Consider the following 14,889-nt stretch of genomic DNA (forward strand, 5'->3'; position numbering starts at 1 on the left):
ACACAACTCACTATTCGCCTCCTAAAGCAAATAAGTAAATTCAAAACTACTTAGTAAAGAAGATACGCCCTAGGAGTAGCCCTAATCCAAAGAACCCAGGTAGCAGACACGCGTTATACGACGTCAATTTAATGTCACTTTTGGTCTACGACGTGAAGTGACCAAATTATTGACGTGTTGTGGAAAATTAATTTTTAGGAGACACGCAAAACCATTCCTTAGTTAAAAAAATATGAAGATAAATATGGGAGGGAGTTCGTGGACAAGATTAAACAAATAAATTGTACAGATTTATTGCGTTCGACATGCTACAAAAAGGTTTTAAAAGGCAACGTGCCCGAAATTTCCATAATCGACACTTACAAGATAAACGATCCGCCGGAGTTACGTGACCTTACAATATTGGAAGAAAGGATGGTATCGCCGAGGATACCTTTCATGCAAATACGCATCCTCGGTAATTATCAAAATAAGGCCCAGTTCACACTAAACGGACCTGTGGCGGAGACGTGACGCAAACAAACCACATTGAGAAGGCGAGATTGTGACATGAAATATCGTCACGCATCGTGGCTCACGTAAGTACTGACTTGGAAAAGACACGCCACTACACATTCGCCACTAGCGACTTGGACGAGACATGGCGGTGGCGGGAGGGCAGTCGACCGTGCCAGGTCGCGTCAGTGTGCGATACATCGTTTGTTTGCATGGGGCAGCGCGGAGAGGACATAAGTCTGTGCCACGTTTCCGCCACGCCTCCGCCACAGGTCCGTTCAGTGCGAACGGGGCCTTAATTCTTAAAAGGTCACGTCGTTAACGTACCGACGGACGTAGAAAACAATTCTTACGCGACTTCCTAACGAAATGGAAACTATCCAAATTAAATTGAAGCGCGGGGACAGAAATCGCGGCGCGTACATTATTGATATTGTCCGTCCTAACAAAATAAAAGCGGCCCTAGATTATTTATTGACGACACCATTGTACGTACGTCATAACCTTACGGCCGATTGGAACAAGTTGCCGTCCGTAGTTGAGCGCGATCGTGAAGTAGGAGCCGGAGACAACGTCATCGACGATGCTGTCGTCGAAGTCACTTTCGTTGTTGACGAAAGATGATATCGGCGGCGTTGACGAGGGTCAAGGGGACGAAGACGACGTCGATGGAAACGATAATAATAACGACGAGATGAACGACGATAGTGATGCGCCGACGGAGGACGAAGACGCCCAAAGTATGTTGTACAACATAAATAACGAAATTGTCTCGGTAACTTTACGGCGGGCGAAGGAAATAAACCTCTGTCTTTTATACGGGATAAATACGTGGAGGAGCTAACGTTTCCAACCATCTACCATGGTCAATTTAGACGTCCTCTGGTCAACGAAACCTCGACAGGAAGAAAAATAACGTTTTCGTCAATAATAAAAATGGAAATGCTTTTTCACAAGAGATATTGCTGTAGACAGGATAAGATTTTTTTTAGTTTCAAATTGAAACAAACGATAGAAATGTTTGACAGCATATCTTTGTATTTAAGACAACAAAAGTGCGGTAACGTTTTCGGCGGCGACAACGACAGAACGATGACGGCGACAGATCTTCTAAATGATAAAAGAGTTGCGAATATGAACAAGAAAACAAGGCAGAACACCGGAATGACCAGAGATGTTACCCGTCATCGGCTTTGCTATGAACTCCTCTAGGAACAAATTCATTTGATACCAAGCTGATTTAAAGCTATGAAACGCTCCTATATGGAGCGAAATCAAGAAACTAATCCGCATCTTTCCCTCGAAATCAATTTTTAGTATAGTTCTTTTTGATCGATATTAATTACAAGATTACACTGGTGGTATGTGAGGAGACATGAGACCAATCGGAACATGTAACAACAATCTCCTTAAACGACAAAATTTGAACACGGAAACGGAGTATCAGTTTCCTCTACACAACAATTAAAAATTTATAATTTACATATTTGACTCCGTTAGAAAACTTTCGTTATTAATATTGCACTGAGAAATGAACAACTGTATTAACCACTCCTAAGTCCCTGCTCTTTATTTATAATGGAGAAATGTTGCTTTTACAATATAAAATAGTCCTTCTATACTAAATAACTGGAGCTAGTTTTAGATTTTTCGGTTTGAGAATACGGCGCAATATTGTGAAAATTAGCTCTTGATTTTTGCACCTTACACAATTTATTATTGTGAACATTGACAGTCTCGCCGCGTCCCGAACAGTTCTTTTTTTAATTGAATGCACAAATTTTACCAATGGGTTTTTTGTAATTTTGGCCGACCTGTTATTTCGTGTTGCGCTCTGATATTGTTTCTTCGTACGCACAAAATTCACGTAATCCCAAAATACGTATCCTAATTTTTTTGGACTCCCCGTGGAAAATCCACGGTGCCTGTATGACGGCGATTTCGATCCCGTTTTCGAACTTGACTTTGTTAAAAATTGATCTCGCGAGCCAGAAAAACGTAGCTCACTTTTTATGACGAACCGAATTCTCTTTACTGTCTTTTTCTCTGACGCATCCCTACCTGATTTTGTAATTCTTTCACGCCACAAAATGGCGTTGTATTAATGAAATCGGCCATCTTTAATCATTAGCTTGAATCGTTTGGACTTTTAAAAATGTAGAATTAATAAAAAATTTTCGCAATTTAAACACCCCTAATACTAATTACTTCAAACTGCGCAACCCTAACAGAATTTACCCCATTAAAAGGCATTAAAGGCAAACAACATAAAACAAACAAAATAATTCTTCGGTAGCTATCTGTGTCATTTGTTTACTCGTAAGGTCAAAGTTTAAGATCAATCCTGATTGAATTATGGTTAATAAATTTTCCGAAATGGTTGCTAGCAATACACGGCAACGGTTCTCGAAGAACGAAGCAATTAATCTATTATGTGGACGACCGTCCGCAAATAAATCCGTCTTGCGTTAGAATGGCGTCGATCAATTTGATATAATTGTAGGAGAACGCACACCCGACAACTGCCCACTCGGAAAAGTACACACAAAAGCGTTGTAGAGAAATATAACGCAGAATATCCGGTCAACTTTGCTTATTGAAGTCAACACCAAACTCTACAGAATCGAAAGCTTGACTGTAATTCAATTAATAGTAGAAAGTTATAAATTCATCTATACGCCGGACATGAATTAGAACGTAATTGAATTTATATTATGATTATTAATTATTTTCCGAAAGTTCGAATTCAAAGCACGTGATAATAAGCAAACGTGAATAAATATCCAACTATCAGGTTTCGTCGTGAATAACAATATTGTGGCGGAGGTTATTTTTTAGTGCTTTTTAATAAAACGTAGTTCTCATGTCGAAACGTGCGTCGCATAAAAATATGCGCATCGATATTATATTACGTGGTTTTAGCTCAATTGCAATTTTTATTTCGGAAATTATTTTACGAGACTCATTTTTATTTATTCGAATGCGAATATTTTCCAAGACCGAAGGAGCGTTTAAAGCCAAATGCCCTTTTGATATCAATATTGATTAACAATCAGGCATTTTTCCAAGTTTTGTGAAGTAGTATCTTATTGCGAGTTTCCTAATTTTAGCCTCATTACACAACGGCCATTAACAGGACAAAGAACTCGAAAGATAATGTTAATAGAAATTTAAGCGTTGCTATTATATTCCCGCAAAAAAACCTCTGGAGTGGCACTACAAAATATTGTTGAAATCTAAGTGTTCCGATATTTTGTGTTCGAAACATTAATTTATTTTAAGAAGTTCGTTTACGAATTTACTTTTACTATGACACTTTGCTATATACTATACGGATGGCATTATTAGTATTTTTAAAAAAGAATGTTATGTACAGGGTGTTTTTTCCTATTTTTAGTTTGGTCAGCATAAGGAAATATGTACCGCTTCATAGCGAACGTGAACGTATATGTCTGGCGATAACAACGCGCACGTTTTCGAACTGTGCGGTGCGAGATTCACTCGTTCATCTTGTTCATTAGCCCTTGGATGACGTGTCAAATTTCGGGTGTGTTTGATGCCGTTCTATTCACATTCGTTCAAACGGTCGATGCAAAAGTCCTCGTTGTTTACCAATTACAATTAAAACACTTAGGCTCGCCCTTTGCGTTACATCGTATTCCTCGCTTTGGGGTCGGTGTTTTTTTGGTCTTTTTCGTCGAGTCGCTTTCTGCGAATATTTGCGTACGTGGGGTTTAGGCACCGCCTGTGGTTGTATCATTATAGTCGCGCTGCATCCTTTTCAGCGTTAGGATGTGCAGCAGATCATCTTCGTCGACATGAGTTTTCATTAACAAGACACTTTTATTTTCCCTTCGTGCCAATCCTGTAATTATTTGCTCTTTCGCCTTTGCGAACTATAATCCGACGTCGCCGCACATCTTTAAGTTTTTCGTGGAAATACGTCTTCTTTAGGTCGTTTTTTGCTGAAACTGAGTCATGTACCAGATTTCATAACAAGATTCGAATCACAACCAAGAAACAACTTTCGTAACTTTTTAGCATATTAATCAATAACTATTTTTGTATTTATTACCTCAGTAAAGTTATGATCGAGTTTTTCTCACGTATGATATTGTAGACGGCAACTTCCTTGTGAAGTGTTGGCTATGTATCCGCATCTTATAGAAGCTTACTACGAGTAGGGCGAGGCCCTTCAGGCATTGTTCAGTTCTTTGCATTCCGAGCTCTGCCCAGGCAGAAGCATGACGTCGTAATCACGACATTTATTCGTAATCCAAGACGTCTACTTAACCAATAATATGACGTCTTGACGGCGAGAAAATGACGTGAACATGTCACAGGCCATCGACGTCATTTTTTAACGTATTTTAAACGTCCAAAGTGACCTACTTTGGACGTCAATGTTAACGTGATATGGACCATTCTTGGATGTTTACGTGACGTGGTATAAACTTCTTTTGGACGTGTACTTCTGACGTTATTTAGACGTCTATATCGCGTATTTCTGACCACTTTTTATATTATTGCCGTCTGCACGTATACTTCATTAAAAATTAGGCATGAAAAAATTTATTTAAAAAAAATTCAATACAATGTATAATCAAAATGTATAAAATGTGTACAGTGTCACAGGAAATACGAATGAAGTAATGGAAATGATACCCAGTAATCGGCTGCAAATGATGGAATGACAATGCACTTTGCTTGTATGTCAATATGAGAAATTATTTTCATATTGGTCGACAAATTTTTCATTTTGTATATATACAACTGTTTTGAATTAATGGGATAGTGATACAGTGAATCATATTCTTCAAATTCACTAACAATAAAAAAAGTATTCTTTCGATTGATGCATGCTAAAATATTTTCTATTTGTACAACTGTTTTCTGCTTTGTTAAGCAATAACAATCAGCGATGGAGTGTGATTTAACAGAAATTGTTATATCTTTCCAATGTATTTTTTTATATTGTCTGTAATTATCGTTAATAACAGATGTAGGGGGGAGAGGACCGTTAAAATGTTCAAATTTATATACAATATCAGGGTTAACAATAGGTTTAGAAATATTATTGAATGACATTTCATGTAAACGCCTACAAAGTTGAGCTAGTGGTCTGTTCCGGGTTCTTACTAACTGTTTAAGTTGACCTAGATAATTCTCAATGGGAATGCGGAGTAATTATCTAAACAACCATAAGACTGAATATCGTCGGACACATGTGAAAGATAATGTAGCATTATAGACATAATATTCTATGCCATATATCTGCTCAACATGTTTTACAAACATGTTCAAAAGTTCTGAAACAACGGTGGAATTATGTATTGCAAGGAGATATGGAGACACGGCTATAGATATAGCAACATGGAGCAAAAGAAAATGTTCATATAATTATAATAATAATAATATGATTTATTGCCCAACAGAAATCAAATTCCAATTATAGGACAATTACTAATCTAAGAAAGCACAATAACTAAATATACTAATGTCTTAACCGGCTAACCTAATAAAAACCAATTAATGATATTAAACTTAAAGATTAAAAAATAAGATTAAAAATATTCCATCAATCTTTTAAGACAGATACTGAGCAAGTGTTTAATGTCAACCATATTAGCATTTTGTTAAAGTTGCCTTACCATAACAAAATATAGGTGATTTACAAAGTAAAGTTTGTATTGGCCTTAGCACAATTGAAAGTATATACATTACGAGCCGAAACGTGGCACAATGAAACCGAATAAGGGAAAGAAGAGGATGGACAATCTAGGTTATTGTGTAAAAATTGAAGAGAAAGTTAAGGGCTTGACAGAGTTTTGCGAACTTCTAAGGAATGTACCTGAATCGAGATAGCAGTAGTTGATGATCAGTACCAATTGCGGATAAACTCTGTCCAATTTAAACGATAAAAAACTTCAAAACTTACGCTGCACTGCTTCCAGGGTTGTTTTATGGCAGTCATAGTAAGGATACCAAATAAGAGAACCATACTCCAGTTTGGATCGCACATAAGCAGCATATAGAGATTTGATAGCAAAAATATTGGAAAAATCACGAACAATTTCTGATAATAAAGCCAAGCATTTTTTAAAAGCAGAAGCAATAGTCACCGATATATGTTTCCGAAAGGAAAGTTTAATAATCAAAATATAATACCCAAATCCGTGACCGATGTACACCGTTTAAAACTGAATATCATTAAATTGATAAGGATGTAAAAGGGTTGAGATTTTCTTGAAAATGAAACTACTTGGCATTTAGACCATGTTTAAGTGAAGGTTGTTTTTTTTTATGCATTTTATGCACCTAAGTCAATAGTATTTGCCAATATTAGTGGTCCATAATAAAGCAAGAATGATCGAAATTCAGTTCCTTTCCATCTTGATAGGTCCGATAAACTCCTAGGTTTCCTGTTTATTTCTGTTGGAATATGCAGTTTTATGAGAATTAGCTTTTGAGATAAAGTAGTAACTAATTGAGAATTTAAGCGAACCTTTAAATTGCCACTTATCCATGTGTGTAATAACTTTCTCATTACACCTAAGCAGATATTGTGTAAATAGTCTATCGGAAATTGTGACACCATACCAACAGAAAGTTTTAGTAGTGGAGACATCCCTAAATGATGATCTTCATCACTTTGTAAAACAAACGATTTGTCTGTTCTGCGTGTTGCATTTATTCCTTTGTAAACAACTTTTCCATTCACATAATCTCCACTTTCCATACATCGTTCACAACATGAGTAGCCACCGTGAGATTTTATGCACTTTATAAATGCTCGCGCAGGAGCATCACAAATAAAACTGTGAATTTTGATTTTATAAGTCACATCAAATAAATTTAATCCATTTGTAATTAACAATGAAAGCTCCTCAATAAAGTTCTTCAAATATGTGTCTAGCGGTTTAGGTTTAGAATCGCCGAGAAAAATTCCTATAGGGAATGGTGAAATTATGCTACTACTACTTTTAGTTAAACATAAAATGGGCCAAATTTGTGTATTTGTGCTTCGATACAGTGGGAGTCCGTCTATATTAAATGATAGTAAAATAGTATTGTTGTCAAATCTAGCACCATCTAGTATTAAATTATGTAATGTTTTTGTCAATCCAAAATGATAATATTCACCAGTATCTAATGGCAGAGTATTAAGAGTTACAGGCGTTTTTAACAAGGTTTTACTACATAATGGCAATTGAGGATGTAATGGATGTAAAATGCCTAAAAGAGATGTAACACTTGAATGAGGCACTTTGCCAACTGTGGCCCATGACCGCAGCTTAATTGCCAAGTTGTCATCGTTTTCGTTAGGATTGGTACATAAAGTTTCAGGTGGCGTACTTTCCATGTGCTCGTCAATATTTTCAGAAATTAACTCAATTTCAATAGGTGGACAAATTTGTATATCACAATTTTGAGAAGACTGAGAACAGATACTGGAAGAATCATTTTCATCACTTCTATCATGCAAAAGATTTAGCGGACTATGTTCTATGATATTTGTGTTTGCCAAGTTATTACGATTAACAGGACAAATAGTTTCTTTATTTTCATTTAGCCTCTGTAAGGCTTTCTGGACTCTTCTATATATTTGTCGTGTGCCTACAATTTCTTTAGTTTTATAGGAACTTCTCTGCGACATGGTACACATTAATAACAAAAGTAAAATATATAAAAAAAAAAGAACTATGATTAAAGTAATTGCACTTATCTAAATTCCTTGGTTACAGTTCTTCTTAGGTTGTAGGGAATTGGAAAGTCGTTGCGGGGCATGTTTTAGCCAAACCTTTATATGGGCAGAAATTTCTTCAGCTGTTGTGTTGGAAGTCGTTAATTGAACAGCCCCTTTAACAGTACATATTAATGATTTAAAATCACTTTCAATATTAACTTACGAATAATAACGGTTTTTACACGCAAATCGTTGAATGCCTTTTTATTTCCCCTTGACCCATAGAAACTATACAGCTGGGCAAGCTCATTGTTGAAAATATTTTTTTAAATAATGTTCGTTTTAGATCCAATGTCACGTCCGCCTAATGACGAGAAATATGCTGCCTAGAAAAAAATCACTAGGTAGTGGCATTTTCTTTTATTGAAGCGACTGGCTTACCAATTCTGCTAAATGTCCATCATCCATCAAATATGATTCTAATACGGTTAATGAATCAATTGAGCATAAAGGAAATTTTACAGGAATATCATCGGGTAAAGTGCCATGAACAACGGTTGTATTACTTTGTTTTTTTATCCATGACAGAATTTGGTTATTCTGTTCCTTGATATGTAATAGTAAGGGTACGACTACCTTAGAATCTGAAATAATATACGAAATATGTACCTGCAACTAATATTATGAATAAAAAAAACTTACCTAAATTTTCACGTTCTTCGCCACGTACCGCAAGTGGGGATCTTGTTGGAAGTCTTTGTCTGTTGATGGCATCAGCACATGATGATGGACTAGAGGGGATGGCATCAGCACATGATGATGGACTAGAGGGTATTGTTCGGAAACAATTTTTCTTATTGACATGGGTGGATGGACTACTCCGAGGTTCTGGTTGTGAGTAACTTTGTCTTGAACTTTGTTGATTAACTATAAGCAACAGTAGCTCAAAATCACAAAAAAACAGTAACTAATTGCTCACCTTTATCCAGCGAAAATCTTGGAGGCCGAGGTAATGTTGCAACGCTCTCCTCTTCGCTATCGTAAGACAGTCGTGGAGGCGGAACTCTTTTACGTTTTTCACTGAATTCAGTGTCCGACTGCACATCGGAGGTAACTTCGGCAGTTTTCAATTTCTGTCGTGCTTTAAGAAGATTGTCTAAAATAAAGAGTAAAATAAATACATTTGTTTAAACGAGGTGAGTCATGTGTACAATTCCAATACACAGGTAGTAACACTTTGCTTTTTCACTTTAGTTGTGGTTTGGATTAACAAAAAATTCTACCTGTTTCAAAAAAGATCCTCTTAACCGGGTATAACATCCAGGTATCGCCAGGTTCCTCTCCACTGCGTAGTGCACTTTCAAATTTTGTGGGTTGACTATAGGACGGCCAATGAACTCTCCGTTTCATTGGCGTGAGCCAAACTTTATTTACAATCGCGATCTCCCCCGCATCATTTTCGCCATCGCTTTCAAATTCGATACCAACGTACGCCATTTATTCTAACAGAAACATGCACATGAACAATAATAACCTCAAAGTTGAGTAAGTTCAAAATTTGCCTTACCTGTTAATAATACCTTCGAAGCTCAGTCAGTCAGTCAAATTCAGAGACTCTCTAATGTCTCTGGTCAAATTGCACGTCTTTGTTTATACGATTTCAATTATAATAGTCAAAAGCAAAAAAATAACCGCCACTTTTAGACGTATTCGACATTCGAGAGATCACAGGTTCAACTTCAGAACGCACCTGCGCACTAAGCACAAAGGATGTGGTAGTTGTCTGTCATAGGTGTATCATGTTTATGGTAGTAATTGCTTTAGCATTAAATACAATTAGCATTGTATGGTAGTATGTATGTAGTAATATGTTTGAGTTTTGAGGTACCACGAAATTCTATTGATATGAAAAATAATTGCAATTTTCAACGTCGTTCTGACGAACGCATGACGTTTTTCTGTGACGCCATAAGATACACGAAAATGGTACCTTTACACGACGTCGTACACAGGTCATAAGACGTCGATGACCGTAAATCACCTTTATATGGCGTCATAATGACGACATGCTTCTGCCTGGGGCGGCTTGGGAATTTTTTTTGTTTGCAGATTTTACGGAAATCCTGGAAATGAGCTCACTTCTCTGGATGACGTCTCTTTTTAAATGAAGGTTAGCGTTGCCTTTCTTATGTTTTACGTGTATTTGGCCATATATGTACGCGCATATGTTCGCAACGCCAATTTATTTGTAGAGACTGATGTGTTAAAATTCAGTAGTCAATTCAATCGATCAATCAATGTGGTAAAGCTTTTTTTTTGTTAATTTCAATTCAAAACTGGTTCTATTTAAAAAAAAAAGTATTTACTTAGATGGCGGTGGTGTAATATATTGAACCAACATCAGCTACGAGTAAAAAAATTACGCAGTAAAAAATTACTCCTACCAAAGAACTGAACAGCAGCGACGTTGTCACCCTCTTGTTATAATTATTGAATAATTAATGGTGTTGGTAATTAAATAAACTTTAAAATTAATGGTTTCATGCGAATTGTGCTCAAACTACAATATACATACACTCTAACCGGCACGGGTACTTAATTGAATCATAAAAGAAGATTTATCTAAATGAAATCATTCCACAGATGCTATCCCACTTTTTATCAATCCATTTAGCTTCCATTCCGTAAAATAAAAAAGTCGATCTGCATTTTTGCCCTATCTCGCTTTTATTTAATTATTCGCGTGCCATCTCCAAACTCCCAACCGGATTTACATTTTGTAACAACTTGGCGCTTTTATTTCAGCTACAACTCTGCTAATTTTGTCTCATCGCACTTTTTTCGCTTCATTATTTATTCAATACGTTTGATTAGCGCTAAAATTAAAATATAAATCTTCAAATACCGGAGGATATTCCTCGCGAATGCCTACGGTATCATTCCGTTCCACTATTAAACAACCCTTTAGAACGCCAAGATTAAAATATCTCGAAGCAATCGCAACCCGAGCGTATCTTTTAATAAAACATGATAGTGTTGTGCCGCACAATGTGTTCTATTGCAAACCAGCAAAAATTTTATTGTTCACGTACGTAATATGTTGTTTGCTTTTCACAAATTTACAGCGCAGTTGTCCGCCAACATGAAGAAGATATTAACCCACTTAGACACACAATACAGGCAATTTTCAAGACTACAAAATAGTTCGCAGAGTAAACGGTGTTCCCTTCTCGATCGATGCCTTCTTTTTAAACGCGGTAAATGTCGGTGTCACTTTTAAAGCGGAACAAAAGGCGCACCTAACCGCATCTCAATCGTTGGATGGAGTTCCACAACGTTCCACGTGTCGCATTTTAGAACTTCATTCGAAAAGCTCTAGACATTTCATTGCAGTACACCCCCCCTCCCTCGCCCCCCAACTTCGCTTTGTCTGTCGAGAGAGAGGTTCCTCACGATTTCTTCCATTTTCTGTAAATGTTTCAGTGATCAGCATACCCCCCTACAAATCGAATACCTCACCGCTCTCTCTGCGCACTTTACTGATCGCATTTGTCACATTGTAACGTCTAATGACTCCTGTCATCACTGGCAGATTACATTAACACAACAAACAAATAAAAGGGGTAGTGAATCGTGCTAAAATATTGCGAAATAACAATGCTAACGTCTGACACGGATGCAATTGCATATACTAAATAGCAAAAAGTAAAATTTTGATCAACCACAGGTTTTTCGTACAATATCAAATATGAAAGCATAAACGTGACTTGAAATTCAAGAAAAGTACTTTACAATGGACAAATGATTAATTTCACAATCTAAATAAACTAGCATGAGCAAATTCTTGGGAGTAAAACCAATAACGTGACTAAAACGTGTTAATATCGACTTCGGACAAAACCTCGGTGACTTCAAGAACTTGTTTACTAAGCAACGGTAGCTAAAATCTCAAATAACACATCTAATCTGAATGATACAATGCAATCAAACTAACAGCAATAAATCTCGAAGTAACAAAAGTGATCGTCGACAAAACCGGGTGTCGAACGGTTCGTAGCGAAGCAAGCAGCGTAAGTAAAATGAGATGTATTGGGGCAATTTACAAGATCGTTATCCTCCAAGGTTCCGTTATAATAATAATAATAATAATAATAATAATAATGTTTATTGAGCATACATACAAACAAAACAATAAAATAATAATGTTGTACATGTACAGCTCAAAAGGTAATGAATTCGGCCTAAAGCCGTTTTTCAATTCATCCTGTAAGACACAAAATGATAAAAAAAAAACAGTCGTCTTGCTAAATTAATTACAATTCTCTAAGAAAAAGCTCTTAGTAGATCTAACAAACTGAGGATAGTTCATGTGCAATGCATCTAACCTTAAATTTAACAACGATGGTGCAACATATGTGAAGCAACCCTGGAATTTTGCAGTTTTATGTCTAGGTATTGTAAAAGAATTAGTTCTTAAATTTACACAATGAGCAGCCGATCTTCTTATCAACAGGTGATATAAATATGACGGTATTCTAAATTGTAAAATTTTATAAAGCATTATCATATATAGATATTTGACACGATCCTTGATTTTTAACTCATTAAGTCTGTGATAATACGGCGTGACGTGCTCTCTAAGGGGAATATTGCAAATGTATCTCATGCACGCATTTTGAGTTTTTTGCAGCCTTGCTTGGTCACGTTTTGTGAGAAAAAAATAATACACCATACAACAATAATCAAAATGGGGTAAAATAAGAGATTTGACTAGCTTACGCTTGCTGGACTCATTTAGCAGAGATTTAAGGTGATAGATTGACTTTAGTTTTAAATATGCAATTCTAATTATGTGATTAACATGATCAGTAAAACTTAACCTACTATCTACTTTAATGCCTAAGTTTTTCACCGTGGTAGACCATGGTATGCTTTCGCTCATTAGACGTAACTGAAAACTAGACACCAACTCCGAGTGAAGTCGAGGACCCACACAAATAGCAGTGGATTTGGCAGGGTTCAATCGCAAACCATTGTTTTGGCACCACGTCTGTACACCAAGAAGATCAGAGTTTACAACATCGATGGTTTCTTCAATATTTGATGTACTACACTCTATGTAAAGTTGTAAGTCGTCCGCATACAGATGGTATCGAAGTTGATGAAGACTTGTAGGTAAGTCGAAGGTGAATGCCGAAAAAAGTAAGGGGCCCAAAACACTCCCTTGAGGAACACCTCTCTTGATTCTCGCGAAGCTTGACGACCTATGAGAGATTCTGACTCTTTGAGATCGGCAATTAAGATATGCTGTGAACCAGCTTACACTATTGTCATCAAAACCTAGGTGCTTCAGTTTGGCGATGAGCAGCTCGTGATTTACTAAGTCGAAGGCCTTACTCTGATCTAGCAATATCAAGATGGTGCACAGGGATTTATCATAACTGTGAGATATGTCATTTATAACCTTCATAAGAGCTGTGTTGCTACTGTATTTTTTCCTGTACGCTGATTGGTAAACGGGTGTAATGTGGGAATTTTCAAAATACCTCGTAATTTGAGAAGCAATAATTTTTTCGAATACTTTTGCAAATGGAGATAATAAAGATATGGGGCGAAGGTCGTTGTAAGTCGAGGGATTGGTAACTTTTACTAAGGGGATAATATCAGCCGTCTTCCAAATTTCTGGACAGATTCCATTACGCAGGCAGTCGTTAAACAGTTTTAAAACAACATCTAAACAATGTGGGATTATCAATACTAACATTGTTAAGTTTATATGATCGGGTCCGTAAGCTTTCGATGAACTATTTTTAAGAGCAGTGTAAATATCATGTTCAGTGATTTCATTAAAAGTAAACGTAGTGTTTTCACACCTCATTGTACCGTTGAAGAACCGTATCACATTCGGGTCAATTGTCGAATTTTCAGCAAAATTTAAAAAATACTCGTTGATAGCCGTAGGATTCTGTAGTTGAGCAGGCAGCTCGACTCTAGTGCTCCTTTTGGTGCGTACACCCAGTTTTTGTAGATGATACCATTGTCTATTCGCATTACTTTTATTAGAATGCAATATGAACTGTAAATATGCTTTTTTTTCCCGCGATATCGCTGACTTGACATAATTTCGTAACTCGCAGTAATATCTTCGACTTACTTCTGTTCGGTTTTTTAAAAAATTCTTATGTGCCTTCTCTCTCAGTCGAATCATTTCTTTGATGGTATCCGTGATATAGGGATTATATTTATACTTATTTATACTTGCGATTACCATTCTGGAACAAATATCGAAGGGTAGGGCAACAAACTTTGTATGTAAGTAGGTCACTGGTCATTGTTGGTAGAATTCAAGTAAAATTTACGCAGCCGGTAATGTAGAAACTTATCTATGGCGATCTTGACTTGTTCAGATGGCGGTGAACCTTCACAAATTAATTTTTCTTGTGCAATAAATATTTTGCGGCTTCCACTCAGGAGTATACCGGGTGAATACTTTCAAACCGAACATAGGGAACTAACATGGGAAAACAGTTTTTCGCAGATTGTTGCTCCTCAAATTAACTTAGAAAGTTCATAATGCCACCATTGGAAAGAAGATTTTTTTCCGCGTTTTATGATATGCAAATTATTAACGTCTAGTTGCACGTTTAATTATTATTTTGCGAAATTAGGTAGTCAAAATGTGTACTTGGTTTAAAAAATCACAGTAG

The 14,889-nt window shown here is 36.5% G+C and overlaps 2 protein-coding genes across 2 annotated transcripts; both read right to left on the reverse strand.

The window, feature by feature from the left end:
- Positions 1-6,805: 6,805 nt before the first annotated feature.
- On the reverse strand, positions 6,806-8,505 carry LOC116162564. Its single transcript, XM_031476211.1, has 2 exons — positions 8,406-8,505; positions 6,806-8,355 (listed from the first exon to the last, which is right to left on the reverse strand). Exon 2 carries the CDS (start codon positions 8,159-8,161, stop codon positions 6,806-6,808), a length of 1,356 nt encoding a protein of 451 aa, XP_031332071.1. The 5' UTR covers positions 8,162-8,355; positions 8,406-8,505.
- A 3-nt stretch (positions 8,506-8,508) lies between these two features.
- Positions 8,509-10,244, reverse strand: LOC116162571. Its single transcript, XM_031476224.1, has 6 exons — positions 9,750-10,244; positions 9,466-9,684; positions 9,162-9,338; positions 8,885-9,109; positions 8,624-8,826; positions 8,509-8,568 (listed from the first exon to the last, which is right to left on the reverse strand). The coding sequence occupies exons 2-6, from the start codon at positions 9,677-9,679 to the stop codon at positions 8,509-8,511; spliced, it is 879 nt and encodes a 292-aa protein (XP_031332084.1). The 5' UTR covers positions 9,680-9,684; positions 9,750-10,244.
- Between the last annotated feature and the right edge of the window lie 4,645 nt (positions 10,245-14,889).

Source organism: Photinus pyralis, unplaced genomic scaffold (assembly GCF_008802855.1).
Source record: "Photinus pyralis isolate 1611_PpyrPB1 unplaced genomic scaffold, Ppyr1.3 Ppyr1.4_LG1, whole genome shotgun sequence".
In the NCBI taxonomy this organism is placed as follows: domain Eukaryota; kingdom Metazoa; phylum Arthropoda; class Insecta; order Coleoptera; family Lampyridae; genus Photinus; species Photinus pyralis.

Coding starts and splice junctions, on each gene's coding strand:
- LOC116162571 (XM_031476224.1), bottom strand. CDS start 9,679: ATGGCGTACGTTGGTATCGAATTTGAAAGCGATGGCGAAAATGATGCG. Junction 9,339..9,465: donor GAGGATCTTTTTTGAAACAG/GTAGAATTTTTT, acceptor TCTTTATTTTAG/ACAATCTTCTTAAAGCACGA. Junction 8,827..8,884: donor CGAAGAACGTGAAAATTTAG/GTAAGTTTTTTT, acceptor ATATTATTTCAG/ATTCTAAGGTAGTCGTACCC.
- LOC116162564 (XM_031476211.1), bottom strand. CDS start 8,161: ATGTGTACCATGTCGCAGAGAAGTTCCTATAAAACTAAAGAAATTGTA.